General features: G+C 28.0%; 1 protein-coding gene across 1 annotated transcript; it reads left to right on the top strand.

Moving 5' to 3' along the window:
* Positions 1–4918: 4918 nt before the first annotated feature.
* LOC100526995 (uncharacterized) lies at positions 4919–5624 on the top strand. Its single transcript, NM_001250099.2, has one exon. The coding sequence runs from the start codon at positions 5004–5006 to the stop codon at positions 5334–5336; it is 333 nt and encodes a 110-aa protein (NP_001237028.1). The 5' UTR covers positions 4919–5003; the 3' UTR covers positions 5337–5624.
* Positions 5625–19438: the final 13814 nt, after the last annotated feature.

Below are 19438 nucleotides of genomic sequence, written 5' to 3'. Positions count from 1 at the left end.
TAATTTTTTTGAAAAAACTATTATTTACCATCGACCAAGACACTAAGGTCGATGCTAACTTTGTGTTTTGTTTTTTCACTCAAATTAAGAACCAACATCGACTAAGTGGATGCAATGATCGACCCTAATTTTTATTTTCCGCTCAAACTAATAATTAGCATTGGCGATTCTAATGATATTTTTCTTTAAAAAACTTAATTAACATGAGTCAGGCTAACATTATTGCCAACACTACTTTCTAGTTTAGTGTCAGCTCGACCAACACTATTCAATTTAATATTAAAAATAAAAAAGTTTGCAACTCACTCAATGACATATTTTTTTAACACTTGTTTGTTAAAATTTATTAAAAATTATAATTTTTAATAGATTGTACTTTTTATTTAATAATTCTTTCTCCTAATTTTTATCATTTTTAATCGACTATAAAGTTTGTATCAGAGAGGATATTACTAATACATCTTAAAAATCAAATAAAATTAAATTAAATTTGAATCGTTGTGTCAATGTGGGGGCTGATGCTACAATATGGATGCCATTTCCACATTTTTTTTGGAGTACTTTTGGTTCACATTCAATTTACACCAGATTTTTTTTATGTTTTATATTAATTTGAAAAAAACTCGATTTTGCAATTATAAATTTAAAATAAGATTAAAATTAAATTATAACTCATTTATGATATTATTGTAACGTAAACATGGTTATTTTTATCAATTCAAGATAAAAAGGAACTGTTGCCCTCATAAAACTTAGACTAAAATATACTGTCTTTTATGTTTTTTATTATATTTAGTTTGGTCTATTTTTTAAAAAAATAGTTTAATCTTTTATGTTTTATAATGAGTCAAAATTATCTTTCTAAAAAAATATATTTTTTACTTTGAGACACAATTTTGATTTTTTTTAATTAATTTGAGAAATAAAATTTACCTCCTTACAATACATAAAACTATAAAACTCAACTCATAGTCAAATCAAAGAGGCTCATAAAAATGAAAAAATTACTTAAAAAGGTGAATTTAACATCAACTAAAAAAAATTAAAAAGCTAATATCATATTCTTTTTTAATTGCTTGTGGAATTCAATTTTCATGTGATACTCAGCGTGTATTATGTCCCTTCTTTATTTGAACATAAGTTGGATCTCACAATTTTCATCTAAATAAATTTAATAAATTTAATAAGACAAATTTCACATTTTAAAAAAAAAAATCAAAATCAACTCCAAAAAAAAATATTATTTCAGAAAAGCCATTTTAACTCACTTTAAATTAAAAATATAAAAAAATAAACTAAAAAAAGATCAAACTTAATATAATAAAAAAAGGTAAAAAGCCTTGAATTATATTTTAATTTAAAGTTTATATATCCTAAAGATTGGTGCATTAATATTAGATCTTATTATATTTACATATATAAGAATATTATACTTAGTTGGACAATTCGTATTTAATTATCATTATATACAAATTTTTTTAGTGGCGATCATTCATCACAAATAGGATTAATTTTATCACAAATAGGATTAATTTTTTATCAAATGGGTTAGGATACATATCTCTAACCTAGATATAAAAAAAAATCTAAAATGTAAGGTACCGAATTGATTACCATTATCTTGCAATGTTTTTAAAATAAAATGCAGTCAAACATTAAAATATTAACTTTACTCGTTTTACAATGTTAATACTCAGACAGTCAGACGTAAATATATTTAACCGGTTTTTTAACTGTATAGAATTAAAACTTTAATCATGTTCTAGGATAAGAAAAACACTATGCAAACTATCTGTTTAGTATGGATTTCAACATGAATTCCACTTTTGTCTCGCTACTGAGATGCTCTTTCCTTTTGATTTTCTTTTTTCTTTACGCGCTGGCTTCTCTTTCATTATGTATTTCTATAACTAACCAAAAAAAATGACAATTATGTTAGATAACATTTTGATTCCAAAAAGTAACAGCGAAAGAAACAAAAATGGGGATAAAAAGCCTGATATCTTAAAAGAGATTACGTGACGAGAGATTTTTTTAAAATTCCAGTGAGAAAATGACAATCGTCCTTTACAGAAAAAACACGAGCCCATGAGAACTTTATTTGTACTTTCACAGTAGAAGTAAAAGTGACTTCCACATCATGCACAGTAAATTAGCTAGCGAATGCCGAATGGTGACAATGTCACAGACTCCCCCTTTCCCTTCGTTCCCTCTTTATTAGAATCTCCTTGCATTGGTCATTTTTTCCCTCCAAACAGCAAATCCAAAGGTTTTTTTTTTCTCATCTGCTTTATGCCTAAATGAAAAGGCTTTTTTCACCACCGATTATTCCATGAACTCAGAATGATATAAAATCACTTTTAAGTCATATTTCCAATTTGAATGTCCATGGATCCATCGATAATTTCACATTTTAATTCAAAATCTTAAGATTTAATTTTATATATCTTAATTTATTTCACTTCTATGTTGTTTAGTTTTATCATTTTTATCAAATGTAAAATTTCATCACACTTATACTCTAATAAATCATTTTCAAAGCTTCACAAAAATTTCCTTCCCACCCACTTTTTCTTACAACTGAAATTTTAGAGTTATAAGAGATGGTATTCCAATTCAATTAGGCACGTAAATTGATATGTAACCGTATCTAAACACTTGGTACAGGAATATGATACGGCGATTAACTATGGTGGGAATCTTAACAAGCCAACAACGGTAGGAGTATCAATTTACAAAATCTTTGGTGCTTAAATAAGTGACAGTTAGAGTCAAGATGTGAAAATTGATTGAAAAACTTTTTTTTTCACAGCAAGGAAAAGATTTGTATTAAGATGAACTGAGAAAAGCCACAAGAAGTGAGGCCTTTCTCAGGCCAGAGATAGATACAAAGTATACTATGCCATTTACATTGAAAATTAAAACATATTTTGATCAGGAATTTCTCCTATTGTTACAAAACTTTAATTTATGGGTTATGGTTATCTTTTAATGCTGAGAGTGGATCCCAAAGGATGGAGAGTAATATTTGGTACAAGTTATGAGAGATTTCTTATGTTACATAGTTTGAATATTAATTGTGTTACTTGCTAAAAAAAATGTGATACTTTGACAATTCAACTGACCTATTCTTACGAACTGACGAACTCGTAAGACTTGGGCTAGTTCAAAACAATCTTATTTCAAAAAAATAAAAAAAAACAAAAAAAAAAACAAGTTTAGCACTTGTCGAGTTTATTTTTCTCTGCTCTATCAATTCCTTGAAACTCAGTGTCTCACAACTTTAAATTTAATTAATTCCATCCTTACCCAATAATGCCAGTCACTACTATATAGCTTCCTATGTGCCTATGTAACTATATATAGTTTTTATTCCTCATCACCCCATTTCTTGCCGGACCAAACAAGGTGCTAAGAACCATTGCAGGATTTCCTGCATTCAATCCTCACCCTTTTTTCACCCATGCATGGAGCCACAATATAGCTTGGGATAATTATGGCTACTTTAAAGGTTTTTCAAAACTTTAATTTTTAAGGAAATCGGTAAGATAAATATAATAGGTCACCAAAAAAAGAATATTTTAGTTACTGCATAATTGTTGTGAATATGAAATATTATTGTACCAAAATTACTGCAGATTTAGTTTTTGAAAAATTTCAACTTTTCAATGAGATATTCAAATATTTATTCTAATTTTGTTATGTAATAAATAATTTTGTCTTATAAAAGACTTAATAATATATTTATTGAGATTAGGAGAAAAAATAAGAATATTTTAATAAAATTATTTCATAATAAATATTAATTCTCTTTGATATGTGAAAAAATCTTAAACATTAGTAATCTTGGGACAAAATAGTAACAAATTAAGACTTTTTTAAAAGAAAAATATTGTTATATCTTTACTCTTTTAAATTTTTTATTAATCTCATAGTTGAACTATTTCATGAGTTTCTATATCTTCTTATAATAATTTTATAATAAATGACATATTTGTTTAATAAAAAACGTTAAAAAATAAATATATTTAATATATAAAAATAGTAAAATACTTTTTCTATTTAACATTTTATATTAGTTTTACTTATACTAGTTAATACTAATAGTATACTTAATATCATTTTTTTATTTCAATCTTTACATAAAAAAGTTTACGTTTTTTTTTATATGCCAATTACAAAACTAACCCCTATACATATAAAATTTTAATTTTGGCAAACAATACAAACTAATTGGTAAATGTTTTTAATAAAGAGAGTAAATGAATATTCTTTTTATTTATTTTATTGTTAGCATAAATATTTTTTTTACTGTCAATCAATTAAAAATCATAATAAGAATAAATTATAAGATAATTATTTTTAAAAGCAAAAAATTTAACATACATGTCAAATTCTAATACAGCATTAGTGCATGTATTATTTTTATATTTTTTGTGTAAAAAAAATTAAGATGGAAAGTGATATGAAAAAATATTTTAATTTTCATTTACTATTAATATGAAATTATTATATTATCGATTAACTAATAATTACCATGAATGTTTTTTTAAATAGTTATAACCAAAATTATCAATTTTTATCAAATATAATGCTAGTTTTATAATGACATGAGACATTTTTTTTCCAACAAATTTTATTTTATGAAAAATATTAATTAGAGAAATTTAAACCCACAATCTCTCTTGTTTTTTTCTATCTTCATCCTTATTTAAGGACTGAATCAATTTTATATCTTCAGGAAATAAAATTGATTCTCGTGATAATATATTAATTTAAATTTATGGTGGGCCAGTGTAGGGAAAGGAAGGCCCAGGTGATACCCAGTTCCACACATACAATACACCATCAGCTACTTGTTTTCCCAATCCAAGCCACCCTTATAAATATTGACCCTCTCTCCCTTCATCCCTTCTCCCCTCACTCACTGATTCACTCTCAGTAAATACCTTTCCACCCACTTCTCTTCTTCCAAACTGAAGTCTTTTCTCTCCAACATCAACATGGCTTCTTCTAATTGTGCAATATCCACATGTACTAGTGGCACTACTGCAGGCATCAACAACAACACTGATCAAAGTACTGTCCCACCTATTATGTACTTGAGTAATAGTGAGAAGTGGAATAAGTTGTCAAAGAAAGAAGGCCGTTCCTCAACAACTTCTTCTTCCTCTCTCATGAAGAATTCTTCTTCTTCTTCTTCTTCTTCCACTCAGAGGAAGTGTGCTTTTGCTAGAAAGTGTGCTAGGCTGGTCAAAGAGCAAAGGGCTCGTTTCTACATCATGAGGCGCTGTGTCATTATGCTCATATGCTGGCATGAGTACAATGATTCATGAAACACAACAAAAAGGATCTACCAAGTTCAAAAAAAGTTCTCTTTTTTTTCTTAAGTCCCTCTTTCTTCACTTTGTATGAGATCCTTCCTGTTGGGCATGAGCTTTTTCTTGGAGTCAACAAGTGTACATAGAAAATTTTCTTTTTTTTTTTTAATTTGTCTTCTCTTGTGGGCTAGAATTATCGAATCATGGTTTTTTGTTAGGTTGGGGTTTGAACTTCCATTGAAGGGGGCTCATCTTCATGGTTTTGGTGGTGTTTTTAAGTTTAATTTCTTGTCTACCTGAGAATAGGGCAGATATATGGTACATTAGAATTGAGAAATTAGTTGAAACATATACTTAAGCTTAAGCATTTAATTTTTATTTTTCTTGTCTCGGATGAAATTTATTTTGACCGTGTTTTTGGTTATGGGCTAAATTTCTGTTTCTGGGAGTTGTTGTTGGTCTTTGGGATTGAAGAAGAAGTGATGGATGTTTGAGATCTAAAATCTGAGTAGAGATTCCATTCAACCATTGCAGGGGTGATGAGGTGAAATGAGGTGTGAGCTGGGCTCTGTGTAGATCTAATGTGCGCTTAGGCTGACGCAACACTATAATTTCTTTAATCATTTTATTATGCAATTTCTTATTAGCCAAAACGGCCTCATCGGAGGGAGTTGAAAACTATTTGTGTGCCTTCTCGATTAAAATATCTTTATTGAAAATTCGGTTCATATTAATATTTTATTTTTTTTACTTAAAGACACTTCTTCATATTTGCCTTTAATTTTATTTATTTATAATTTATTACTAGTAAATGTTTAATTTTATTTATTTATAATTTAGTAATAGTAAATGAATAGGTGTGGTAGAGAGAGATGAACATCTTCGGAACGACCAAAGGGGCAAGCAACAAAGATGCCGTTCCCTCGGTCAAAGGTATGCACTAACTTTGGTGCTAAATATTATTATTATGGTGTTTACGAGACAAACGAAAAGCAATTTTTCAAGTCTTTATTTATTACATTGAGATCTCTTGGGTTTAAATCAGTACTAGTACTAAAATAGATTTTCTGAATCGATCAAAGTAGATATTTCTCTTTTTAAATAATATAATATTCCTACAAAATAATTTATTCTGTGAAATGTTAGGCAGTTTCTAAGAATATTAATTAAGAAATTTAAAATAAAAATATTTATTGAAAACAAAAATTATATTATTCATAATCTTTTTTATGATTTATATAATAAATATTTTTTTAATTTTTTAATCAGCATCCTTAAAATCAATGTCCTAAATTCTCTAATTAGCCGGACTCATTTACGTTTTTAACCTAATCAATATTCAGTGTAATATAAAACAAACTTTCTTGTCATTTAAATTGAGTAAAATCCTGCAGCCAAAAGAGAAACAAGATTAAACCTTTCGTTAAACACTTCAAATTGAAAACACCAACTATTTAATTTTTTATTTTATAAAAGTTTTATCTTAGTTAGACTTTAAATTATAAAATGTTAATTACTTTAATCCTTTTATATAAAGCAACAACAAAGGTAATATAAATATTTTTATAGTGAAAATTAAAATAAATATTTTACAAAATTAAGTCTGGCAATATAAGAAATTAGAATAGAAATTTATTCGAGAAACAAACATTAACATATCATTTTATATAGAAATTATCAACGGTTAATTTTTAAATACAAAATGTTAGCGGTGGTACAATAGTTTATTTTGGAGAAACTCCCAAGGCAATCTTTTTTATTCTTAGCGGAATGACGAAATTGTCCTGCGCAGGATACTTTTGAACTCGTTGACAACACGGACGGGACACACAAACACAACCAGTTTGACCCAAAAACTTCTGAAGGGGCATTGCTGGAATTTCATCCACTACATTTCCTATAACATAATGCAGATTGCAAAATTGATTAATTTTGAAATTAAGCGCAAATTTGGAAGAGTAATTGCAATGCAATTCAGGGGTACTATCGTCCATGGGAGAATTTATTTACAGCTGGGTTTGCTGTTGTTTACACGGTGGGAGTGAAGTTGCAGAACTGCTACCAGGGACCTGTGTGAAAAAACAAAAAAAAAAATGTTAAATAAATAATATTCATTTTCATGGTATTCATGATCGCGTAAAAGATTATTTAAGAAAGTGGAATTGCCGTTGGGCATCATAGCTAAAATAAGTAATTTTTTGAAGAAAAAAATAACAATTTATTTGGCCACTAATAGTAAAAAATTGGTGTATGAAAGGTTGAAGGAAATTAAACAAACAATTTCTTATAATAATAATAATATTTTATGACTTTGGGAATGGCAGGCTGGCATGGACGCTGACAATGGCAACACATGGACTCTCAGTCACTCAGACACGTCCACCTAAAATTAAATGCATAAAAGAGATACTACTACAATGATAAATACCTGTTTAGGCTGATTTTTTTCTTTTAACATGTTATATTGTTATTAATACAATATTCATTGATGATGGTTAATTTTCGTTACTGATTAGTGAGATTTCTATTTTAATCATATTTTTTATTTATCTTAAAATCTTGGTTAAAGAAATCAAGTTTCGTATCATTCAGAATAACACCTTATTCTTTGTTTAGGATGATCTTATAAATTAGTTTTGAATTGTTGTTTTTTTAATAAGGTCACGAGAAAAATATTAGGATAAAAACGTATTCGGTGAATCCGTGAATGTATGTCTATTTTCTAACTTTCTTTTTGAAGGAGACTATTTTCCTAACTTATGTCAAGGTTAAAATAAGTTTATTTATTAAATACGTTGTGTTAAATAAATTAGAAGTTTTTTAATTAAGAAGGTTAAGTTTTAGGATAATTATCAATGACATTTAAGTTATATAAATTGATTAAATTAAGTAAATATAAATAAATAATATATTAGTATATATTATGTTGTTAGTGTTAGTACATACACTTTCTTTTTCACTCAAACTATGGTTTCAGAGTTTCATTTGTCATTTTTTGCACAATGAGGGCTGCTGGCTGAAAAAAAAATTGTGGTGAAATTTGCAATTTCGCATAGAGTTTCTTTACCTTCACTGTTCAGCTTCCAATGAAAATGTTACTTTTCTTTTCTATTTTTTCCTTTCCTTTTTTTCCCCTTTTTTCATAAATTCAATCGAACGTTATGTTTATTCAGGTAAAAAGAACTAAAGCTTTTTTAAACTTAATAATAATTTGACTTTAGTGAAGTCACGGTTATAAATAAAAAATGTTATTTGTTTCGAAATACTTTCCATAACCAACACACGAACCTTTGATTTTTGTTAAATCAAATTTTATATACTTTTTAATTTTTAAACAATATTTGTTTTAAAAAATATTACTGGTCCACGTACGTTAATGTTTCGTACTAGCTAACAATGTTAATAAAAAAAACAATGTTGAATTGAATTTTGCTTTTAGCACTTAGCTATAATAATTCTGCTGGAAGATTGACTTCTGATTTATTGGTGAGAAAATATTTTAAAAAATTATTCAAAAGAAAAAAAAATCGAGAGGAGTTTTTTATTAGTGGTTAGTAGGTTATATAATTAAACATACCAAAATACCAAGTCTTCTTCACAAATTTTCAATTAATTGTATATTGCAAATCGAAGTATTCAAAATTATCCATGAAATATTTCTTCAAGTGAATAAAAACTTAAATTGGAAGTTTAGAATTTTGCGTTTGAACATTTCCTCTCCCTGGTGTAAACAAAATAAAATCCACAAATTATTGTTACGTAAGAAAAATATTGAAATGTGGTAATCTAAAATATATTATCTTTAGAAATACATCATACTTTCTTTTCGTGTTAGTTTGATATAATGAATATTCTTTTTTTCCCTGTAGTGGTGTCAATTTTATAGGGTTTTATATCTCATCATGGGAATTGATAATTTGGATAGCTGCATATAGGTTTTACATCCTTTTAGATTTGCAGTTGCTTCCCTAATTTCCTTTATCCGACTTTTTACTTTTTTATTAACAAATATTAGTGGATAGTAATATTAGTTTTTGTTAGTAAAAAAATTTAAATTTATAATTTCTCCTTTAATTTTTTTTTCTTTATGATTACATCAATCTTATATTTTGGATCGTCTCTATCCATATAACCGTCAAACTTATTGGTTTTCTAGTCAAGGGAAAGATTTTGCTTTTGACTCCAAAAACCTTCTTTTGATGCAATTTGTGTGCAATCAAAGAAACATCACTCTCAGAATCTTAGATTAAGTTGGGATGTTAATGATTGGGATTTGGTTTGGCGTGCAAGACGAAAATCCAATACAAGGAAGTGGGAAAAGGAAGAAAAGGAAAACATTTCCATGCTTAAAGGGCCCAAAATCCAATAGGTGATCAAGAAAAGGTGAAAACATAATCCTCCCATATCCTAATCCACTCCTAAATTAAATGATTTATAAAATCTCCATTCATGCTTAGATTTGATTTGGAGTACTAATTATCATTGACTTCTGCTTATCTTTTGGTGCTAATCCTCATACACTAATATTTGACAAGTAAAATACTATACAAAAAGGAAGGAGAAAAGGTTATTGATCGTAGAGTTTTAAGAAAAATAAAAGGATATACTGTTTTGGTATTTGAAGTAAAAAGAATATTTCGCCATTTCCAATCATGTCTTCTTACGAGTTGTTTTTCTCATCTGCAAAGTGTAAATAAAGCACGTATTATGTTATTGTCTTGTAACTTCATTAGCTTCGTAAGTAGGTGAAACCATACATGACATGATGGATAAGCGTCCAATGAATAAGAACATAAAGCTGGTGACGCATGGAATTGTTGTTCCCTTGTTATTTGTATCCTCTTCCCCATTTATTTTTAACTCTTCCTAATCTAATTATGGCCTTTTGATCAACGTGCTAGATAATAGAGATTTTATCCAATCCATGATATGTTCTAAGTATTTTTTATATATTAAACTTGATCTGTAATCTATATTAAGGCAAAAAAAAGCAATCGGCCTCTATCATTATCTTTTGTCCCGGCTTTGAACCATCTTTGTCTAGTTTGTTATATATCCAACAACATATGCCCTCTAAATTATGGCATTTCATAACCTCGAAAATTGGTTGTTCCTATTCCATAATTATTGAACAGCTCTACTTTTTTTTTTTTCACTCTCCCTCTTACCACACAAGCATTTTTTTTTCATATTGAACTGCTGTAATTATCAATCAATAATTGTTTTGCCTAATTTGTTTTGTGATCCCATTTTACAAAGACTTTCCTTTTTCCATTAATGTGTAGAAATAGTTTTTTTTTATTTTTCTCAAATTCATATATTCTTCAAAAACCACTTCTTAAAGTAAACAATTTTATCATAAAGTTGTTAGTCCAAGTGATCTTAATTCAATTTTTTTAAGTAAGATTTTGAATTTGAATCTTATGGATGAAAAAGACGTCATTGATAAAAAATCCCACTAAAATTGACCAGTCAAGTTCCGTGACAAAGAAACATGATTGGTAGAGGAGACCTCACTAAAGGTGGTCAAATAGTAAAACTAATGGATATTGTATACTACTGTCGTGGTGATAAAAAAAAAAAGTAAACAACTCTATCTTCTGAACTAGCTAGCACTTTATTTTGCTTCATGTTATTAAAATTGAATAATGTATTGGTTTAAATATATTTTCGTCCTTATAATTTAGTGTTTTTTTCGTTTTCCTCCCTACATTTTTTTATTTATTTTAACTCTTATAAAATGTATTTTTTTTTTATTTTTCATCCTTTAAATAGCTTTTTTTCACTGCTCAAAGTACATTTTTTACTGTTCAAAGCGTTGTTTAAAAAGCTTTAAGAACAAAAAACAAAACAAATACATTTTACAATGACTAAAACGAAAAAAATTACAGAGATAAAAACAAAAAAAATACTAAATTACAGAAACAAAAAATATATTTAAGCCTAATATATTTTATACAAAAATAATTTAAATTGGATTGAATCTAGCAGAAGTGGAAAGATCAATCTTTTATAATACCGTGAATCAATATTCGAATTTTAATAGCGAGTAGGGGTAGGAATAGGCCAAGTCAGACTTTAAAAGGTTTAAGCCTAGCCTACGATGAATTTTTGAGGCCTGAGTCTGGCCTATAGCCTATCAAAGACTTTTATTTTGGTTCGGTCTGGTCTGATAACCTTTTTAAAAGTCTTCTTCACATTAAATCTTTAATATTCCTTCATGGAAAAGGAGGAGAAGTGCTAGTATGATTTCACCACGAAGAAAGAATATATGCATAGAAAAGAGAAGGTAAAAAGAAGATGAAATAAAAAAAATGTTAAAGGAATAAGAAGATGCAAGAAAAAATGGTAAGGTTTTGAAGTTTTACCTCTATCAAAGCTTGAAGTGGAAAGGAGATGATTTTTGTTTGGTCTGGAATAGGAACTAATAGGAAAGTTAAAAGGAAAAGAAAACGTGAATAGGAAGCCAATAAAAATAATGAGGAATATAAAAGGGACACATGACTCACACCTAAATTATAATTAAAGTCTTACTTGATTATAGAAATGAAAGTTATGGAGTAATAAGGTGTAATCAAAGTCTGCTAGTTTAAAAAAAAAATATTAATTGTACCCAAAAAATAATATAAGTATATACACACACACACACACACACACATATATATATATATATATATATATATATATATATATATATATATATATATATATAGATCGACTTATCAGGCTTATAAGATTTTTTAATAAGCCTGATTTATTTAATTTAATAGGCTTTTAAAAAAGTCTGAACTTAACCTTTTAATTAAATAGGTTAGTCCAGGTCAAGTTTTATGTAGGTCAGGTCGTAGGCCCCTGTTGACCGGCCTAGTCTATTCCCATCCCTAATTGCGAGAAACAGTCACATTATATATTTATCGTGTCTCAAATAAAATTGCATTAAGATAATTTATTATTTTTTTCTTAAGAATTATATTTTCCTTTTTATTTTATTTTTATCATGTACCTTGAGTTTTTTTTATTAATTGTGTACGATATAAAATTCATGCAAGTTAAAATTAGTTTATCATTTTAATAACATATAAATATTAAAACAAAATAGTAAATATCATTGTTGATATTAATATTTTTTTATGTTTTTATAAATTTAAGTTAAATATATTTAATTTCATTCATTATTTTTTTTACATAGTACTACTATTAAGAGAATTTGAACAGAAATAATCATGTTCAATTAGTGCATTAATCAACTGTCATCCTTTTTTTACATCCTAATGCTCTTGAGTTTAACTTTTAAGTACATAGTTGCATTATCACGTATCCGAGTCTTTTTTTATTAATTAGGTACATAGTTGAGTTTTATGTAAGTAATTGCACTAGATTTTTTTTAAAATAATTATTATTCAAAATAGTCTCAAGTAACTCAAATAGAATGGTGCCTCTAGAGGACATATGTGGTATCCAAAGCATAGTAGAGACTATGCTCTCCTAGCAATTTTTTTTTTATACAAAAATCCAATCCAATAAATACATACACACAATATATAAATCATTTGAATATAATCCTTTTAAGAATTTGTGTACAAATATTAAATTTAAAAAGTAACGGGTTGCAACCCAAGAGAGAAAAGTTAAGCAAAAAAAAGCCCAAAGGAAAGGGCTAGTGGCCCTAGCTGAGGTTGAGGACAATATTACCAAATTATCACGCATAGCTGTGGTGGGCTCATATACATGAGAGCAATCGGTAAAATCCAAGAAAAGGTGGGACCAAAAGCAAAGCATGTGTAGAAGGTTTGTTTGTGGAGTTGAAGCAAGGGAAACCCGTGGGTAAAGGAAAGGACTGGATGGGCCCATTTGCGAGCCGAGACCAGTGGTTGGGCTGGGCCCAGTGGCATGGTCAACGGTCACATCACCACACGCCTGGCACGTAGTAGTAGGGTTTAAAAAGAAAAAAAGGTTTTGCACGTGTTGCTTTCTAATTGGAGGGTGACATTTTACCGTCACGGAAAGAGCAAGAAATTGACCGTGCTGTTAAAAACGAAAACGTTGTCACTGTCAGTCAGAGACACTCAGACACCGCGCACGCACACTGACATAGGAAGCAGCTTGGGGTTGCTGACCTACACTCTGTCCTTTTGTTTTCTACACTTATCATTCTAATAAAAATATTAATACTACTACGTTATAAAATATATAATAATAAGTAATCTCCGAAAATACAAATATACAGCAATCAAAAGAAACATTCATGCCGATAAAGAATCAATTCATATTTTATAAGGTTGTGAATTCAATTTTTACTGTTCATATGATAATATATAAGTATTATTTGAGTCTATCATAATTGTTTTGAGTTTTTAATCTTCATAAATTTTTAAGATTTAATTTATCTAAATTTTACCCAATAAAAAAACCAATATACTTATAAAAATATTTATATATTATAATATTAACGTTAATCTTCATTCGAGTTTTATAGATAATAAAAATTTAGAAACATAATTTAAAAATGAGACTTTACTTTTATATTTTTTGACAAAAAGTAGTCATGGAGAATTTTTTTAAATTAGTAAACTCACACTAGTAACATAGTAAAAAAAGCATAAATATATTTATCTTTAACATCATTCAAAATTAGCTACATCTAAAAAATGTTAAAAGGCTTTTCTTTCAAAATCTAATCTCACAATTTGTTTATGGATAACTTTGTTAGAGTTTTTTTCTTAAATAAATGGTAACTAATGTTGTTAAGATATTAGTTAAAGAATTAAAAGAAACATATTTTTTATTAGAATACATAAAATTATATTATTCGTAATTTATTTTACATTCTCATGTGATTTTTATAATAAATATATATTTTTAAAATTTTTAAACCAATTCTCACACCGATTAACAAGACCCTTTTTCTAATTATAAAGCTTTAAGTAAATCAAAATAAATAAGATTTAATGACCGTTGCCGACCTCCAATGTTCTCCGCAACGTTTTCTCGTCTGCGTCAGCAAAAACTTTGCTTCACAATTAATTTCAATATCTTCACATGTTTTATTAAACTCCATAGTCGCATCATCCAAATCGCTCAACAACCAACAACGTTGTGTGACTTGCATCAAATTTTCTTTGTTTTTCTTTTGTTTTGTCAAATTCTTTCAACCCTCTATTATCTTTCAATTTTGTGAATATTTTAGTAGGCAAAAATTTTATACTCGACTTTAGTTTATTTTTATAAGTTATTAATATTTTCATTTTAAAAATGAAAATTGCAACCTAGTCACTGTATAAGTCATATTAAGAGTAAATGTTAAATAAACTAATGATCTTAGAATGAAAAATGCTACATCTTAAAATTTACTTTGATTAAGCTTATATAAATATATATAGGTTGGACCCGCCTTCAATAAATCAATTTTTATACCGTTGAAACTAAATACAGCGGTCCATAAGCTCGCTCAATTTGATAAATTAAATTGTTCTAGTGCTTTGTGGATTCAAGAACGTAACTCAAATTATGTACTTTTTGTTGCAATTGATCACAAATGCAAGAAGCATTTTCGCATGAAAACTAAATGCAATATCGAGTTTTGCACTTATTGATGATAGAATATACTATCGATGTCATAGTTTGTGACATTTTCTTGGCGCTAATTTACTAACTATCCATTAATTGATTTGATTTTTTTTTTTTTTTTGAAGCCATGATCAATTGACTGATACAATATAACTTATACACGAACTTGTAGTATGTTCAAAATTAATTAAACCCCAAAAATACGCGTCTACAAGTTTCCTTCACAGGTTATGTCTGAATGAATAAGAGGTGTGTTGAGTTTAAATAAACCAAGTAACTGAGTAAGAGTTAGAGAAGACGAGCTTGCTATGGTTATAAGGTAATAAGATAAAGTTTCCATGATGCCCATTAGTGGCTGAGGCAGTAGAAGGTTGAACTTTGTTATATATGTGTGTATATATATAAAGGTTGAACTCTGTTTAACTTTGGCAACAATTAATAGTTGCACTTACAAAAATCACTACTCACGTTTTTGCCAAATGGAGAAACATAAGTGATAAGGTAAATAGAATGCACAGAATGTTTAGACAGACCATATTGATAAGTCTGATAATGAAAGGAAATGAACTGTTGAGAACAATATTAGTGTCCATGTGACCACTGACCAACAAGCCAAGCCCTAAAATATGCACAAGATTTCCTAGTTCCTCGTATCATGTCTCATAATATGTGGGATGCAGAAATGTAAAACACACTCTGAACATATTTTTTAAACATGCATTGTATATTTTCTATTGTTGACCAGAATTAACATAAATTTTATTAAAAATAAATTAGATTTATTAAATATGAGTGATAGCAATATTATTTAATAAATTTAATATAATTCATTCAAGAATAAAAGATACTACTTTTTTTTAATAAACGTGCCTTATATTATTTCCAAATGGATTAACTCGGCAATATAATTTGGTAATTCACCAAAGTCTCTATTCGTTTGTCGCCTTACAAAACAAACGATGAAATTTGTTAAAGAACTTGAGCTACGATGATACCTTGAGATAATGACTCCGAACTCGGACTGATCTTCCCTACGGTTAGCAATTGCTATTGCAATATATAAACTCACTCATAGTCTCTATTATAACACCTTCAACTAGGAGTGGATATTCGTGATCATCTCCTCGGCCCGATCCATTAAGCCCATAGATCTAGTGAGTTTTTTCTACAGACTCTTAAATTATCTATTTAATCTATTTAAGTCTAATGTATAAATATTATTAATTTGTTATATTGAGATTTTGATTTTTAAATTAGTTATTATTGTTATGTTTGAAATGTTTGTATATTTTAGTATGATAGATTTTAACTTAAAAAATAAAGTTAATTTATTTCTTCTAATTTTATAAATTTTTCACTTTTTAATTTTTTTTTCAAATTAATATTTGGGTCTGCAAATTGATCCATTTATTCGTGGGCTTTTTTAACCCTGATACAGACTATAAAAAATTCATTTATTTTACGAACTAGACTTATTTGGCCCGTCTAAATCTCGGGTTTCATCAGTCGGGCCTTCAATGGGTAGGATTGGTCCATAGATTTACCTTTACCTTTCACTCTTGTGTTCCGAAGCAATTAACAACATGCCACAATACCAAAAAAGATACTACTTTTCAAAGTGCTAAAAAAATATTATTAACATTCCTCTTATTGATGAGAACATGTTAGTGTTTGCTTTAGTAAGCTAGAATTAGGGGTGTTCAAAATTGAACCAAACCAAGCGTAAAATTGAAAATCGGCCAAGAATAAAAAATAGCAGAAAATTGAAGGTCATTGGCTTGGTTTGGATTTTTTACCAATTCATGTAGTTCAATTCGATTTGTGGTTTGGCAGCGAAAATATACGACATCCAACTTGTAAGTGAAACGACAACAGTTACACTGAGTAAATCTAAAACGCTTAACATTAGAGTCTCTCACTCTCTCTTCTCTCGTGGAAGTGGAACACTTAACCTAAAATCCTTAATTGAAAACTCTCTCATGGAAGTGGAACGCTTAAAGTCTCTCATCCCTGTGGTGGTGCGACTCTAGTCTTTGCCTTTAGTCTCCAACGAGTGTATGCATCTGCATCGTTTCCACTCTGAGTCTCCGTTTGTGCTATCTTTTATCTTTGTGTCTGTTTACATTTCTCCATCTCTGTTTACAGTTCCAGCCTCTCCTCTCTCGTGGAAGTTGAACTTTGTCTTTGCATTGTGAGTCCATTCTCCTTACGATGGTGCAGCCTATGCCATCTCTATATGTCATAAAATTCTCTCAACTGCTGCACTAGTTTAGTTTTGTTTTCTCCACAAAACATTATACACAAATATTGAAAATGCACTTATTCATTTATCATTTAAGTTAATTGCTATTTGTATCTTACCTTGGAATTGTCCTTGTAATCATTAGGAAAATTGTTTCATTACTTAGGAAGCTGATTGCAATGAGAAAGTTGTGTCAAATGTTTGATATTGCTTGAAGCTTATTACTTTCATTTTGAACTTTCCTTTGGAACCCACCTTAGAATGGATGGCTTTTACATGCATACATAGTGTTTTTTTGTCATTTTTTTAATACTTAGTAATTGTCATTTTTTTAATATTTAGTAGCAGAATTTTTAAACTGTAGAAGTTAAGTTGAACCAAATGATAAAAAAAATTGATTTGATTTGATTCAAATTTTATAAATAATTTAAATCGAATTAAATCAACCACATAATTTTTTTTTTGGTTGAGACTAGTTTTACATAAAAAATCATACCATATCACACTGCAAACACCCCTAACTAAAATACTTAAATAAAGCAACAAATCTCACATCTTGAACTGCCTTCGAGCAAGAGTTTCAAACTTTAGAGTAAACACAGCTTGATATTGTGTTTCTTAAATGATAAACTCGACATGAATTTTCAATGTCTAGAGACATCATCTTTTTGGTGATCATAGTTTCCCTTCCAGATCCGAATTCACTTGAATTTTTATACACCTCTCCTCATCCATCATATTCTTCACCTTCTTTAATCCCTTTCCTTAACTAATCAAAACCAAATTTATTGTCTCATACTAGACCGTCTAGCTTCCTTAAAAACTCACTTGTGTGTACTATATATTCGGTCTGTTCTCTTTTTATTATTAATTTTAATATTGAAAAATGTAGACAAAATATTAAAATACTGATTCACACTATTGTGATCAGGATTTTATGTTCTACTTAATCGAAATTTTAATAATTAGTTTGAATCGAAGTTTGGATAACTGTGTAAATTTTCTTTAGTTTTTTTTCTTAAAAAAAATCTAAAATTACTAAATTTTACGTTGTTTAGCATTAATTTTAAGGTAGATAACTGATGTTTGTTTTAAATTTTTGAAAAATTTCATAAATGTCACATGTTTAGGGTCATAAACGAGTTGAGTATCCAAAGTTCTTGCTTGGCTTGTGAAAAATATAAGTTCTTTAAACATGACTTATTTATTTAAACAAACTTAACTGGAATATAGCTTGTTAAAAAAAGTTTGGAATCGACTTGTTTAACTTATTTATTTTCTAAATATAGTTATGTTATTGATATTGATGTTATTAATATTTTCTATTCATCCATATTTTTTCTGCTTCTTTATATTTTCTTGTAAAAAGGACTTACTTCCTTTTAATATTATTTTATATTTTTAAATTCCAACTCAAACAATCTATATATAAAAAATTAAAATACTTTTTTTATAAAGACTTGTCATTAGAAATATTATACAGAAGTATTGTTATCTAATATCTATGTAAGTTTAATTTTTTATGAAATATATATTTGTGTGTGTAGCAAATAAAAATGTTTTTTTTTGTATAAAAAACACCCATACAATACTTAAAGTATTTTAATACAAATAGATATTTATGCAATTTAATTTTTTTATGATATGCGTGTGTGCATAAGTGTGTAAGGTGAGCATTAATAAGTTATTATCAAGGCTGTAGTCTTTAAATTTGACTCATTTAAATAATTTTATTTAATCTCAAGTTTTAATTTATTTGTTTGATTAAATAAATAAGTTTGATAAAACATTTAACGAATTAAGTATAAATATTCGTGAATAACTCAACGCACTGATATCTCCATAATGTTGACATAATATCATAAACGCTTGAAGATGTCATTTAAGATGATTATTTATTTGATCTTTATTAAATACATAAATAGCTAACGAGTATTTCATGATAGTATGAAAAAAGATGATAATTTCATATCTTTTATCTATAAAAACTAAAATGAAAAATAAAATAAAATAAATCAAAATTCATTAATTTTACACTGATTAAAAATATACTATTTAGTTCAAAAAATTTATAATTAACTTTTTCTCCGTCGTTGAAATTGAAATTTCTAAAACCTAAATCAAACGGACAGTAGAGAGTAGAGTGTAGGCTATATTCCTTGCGATGATTTTTTGGTGTTCATTTTATTACAACTGTACGCAATAGTAATTACTTTCCCACGCTCCTCGCTGCAACATGTAAAGCACGCGCAAGCAAATTTGACAAACACCCTAAATCACGCGCTAGATGTGCGCGTGCGAGAGTCTT

Source organism: Glycine max, chromosome 18 (genome assembly GCF_000004515.6).
Source record: "Glycine max cultivar Williams 82 chromosome 18, Glycine_max_v4.0, whole genome shotgun sequence".
NCBI lineage: Eukaryota > Viridiplantae > Streptophyta > Magnoliopsida > Fabales > Fabaceae > Glycine > Glycine max.
This window is presented reverse-complemented; position numbering and strand designations above follow the sequence as displayed.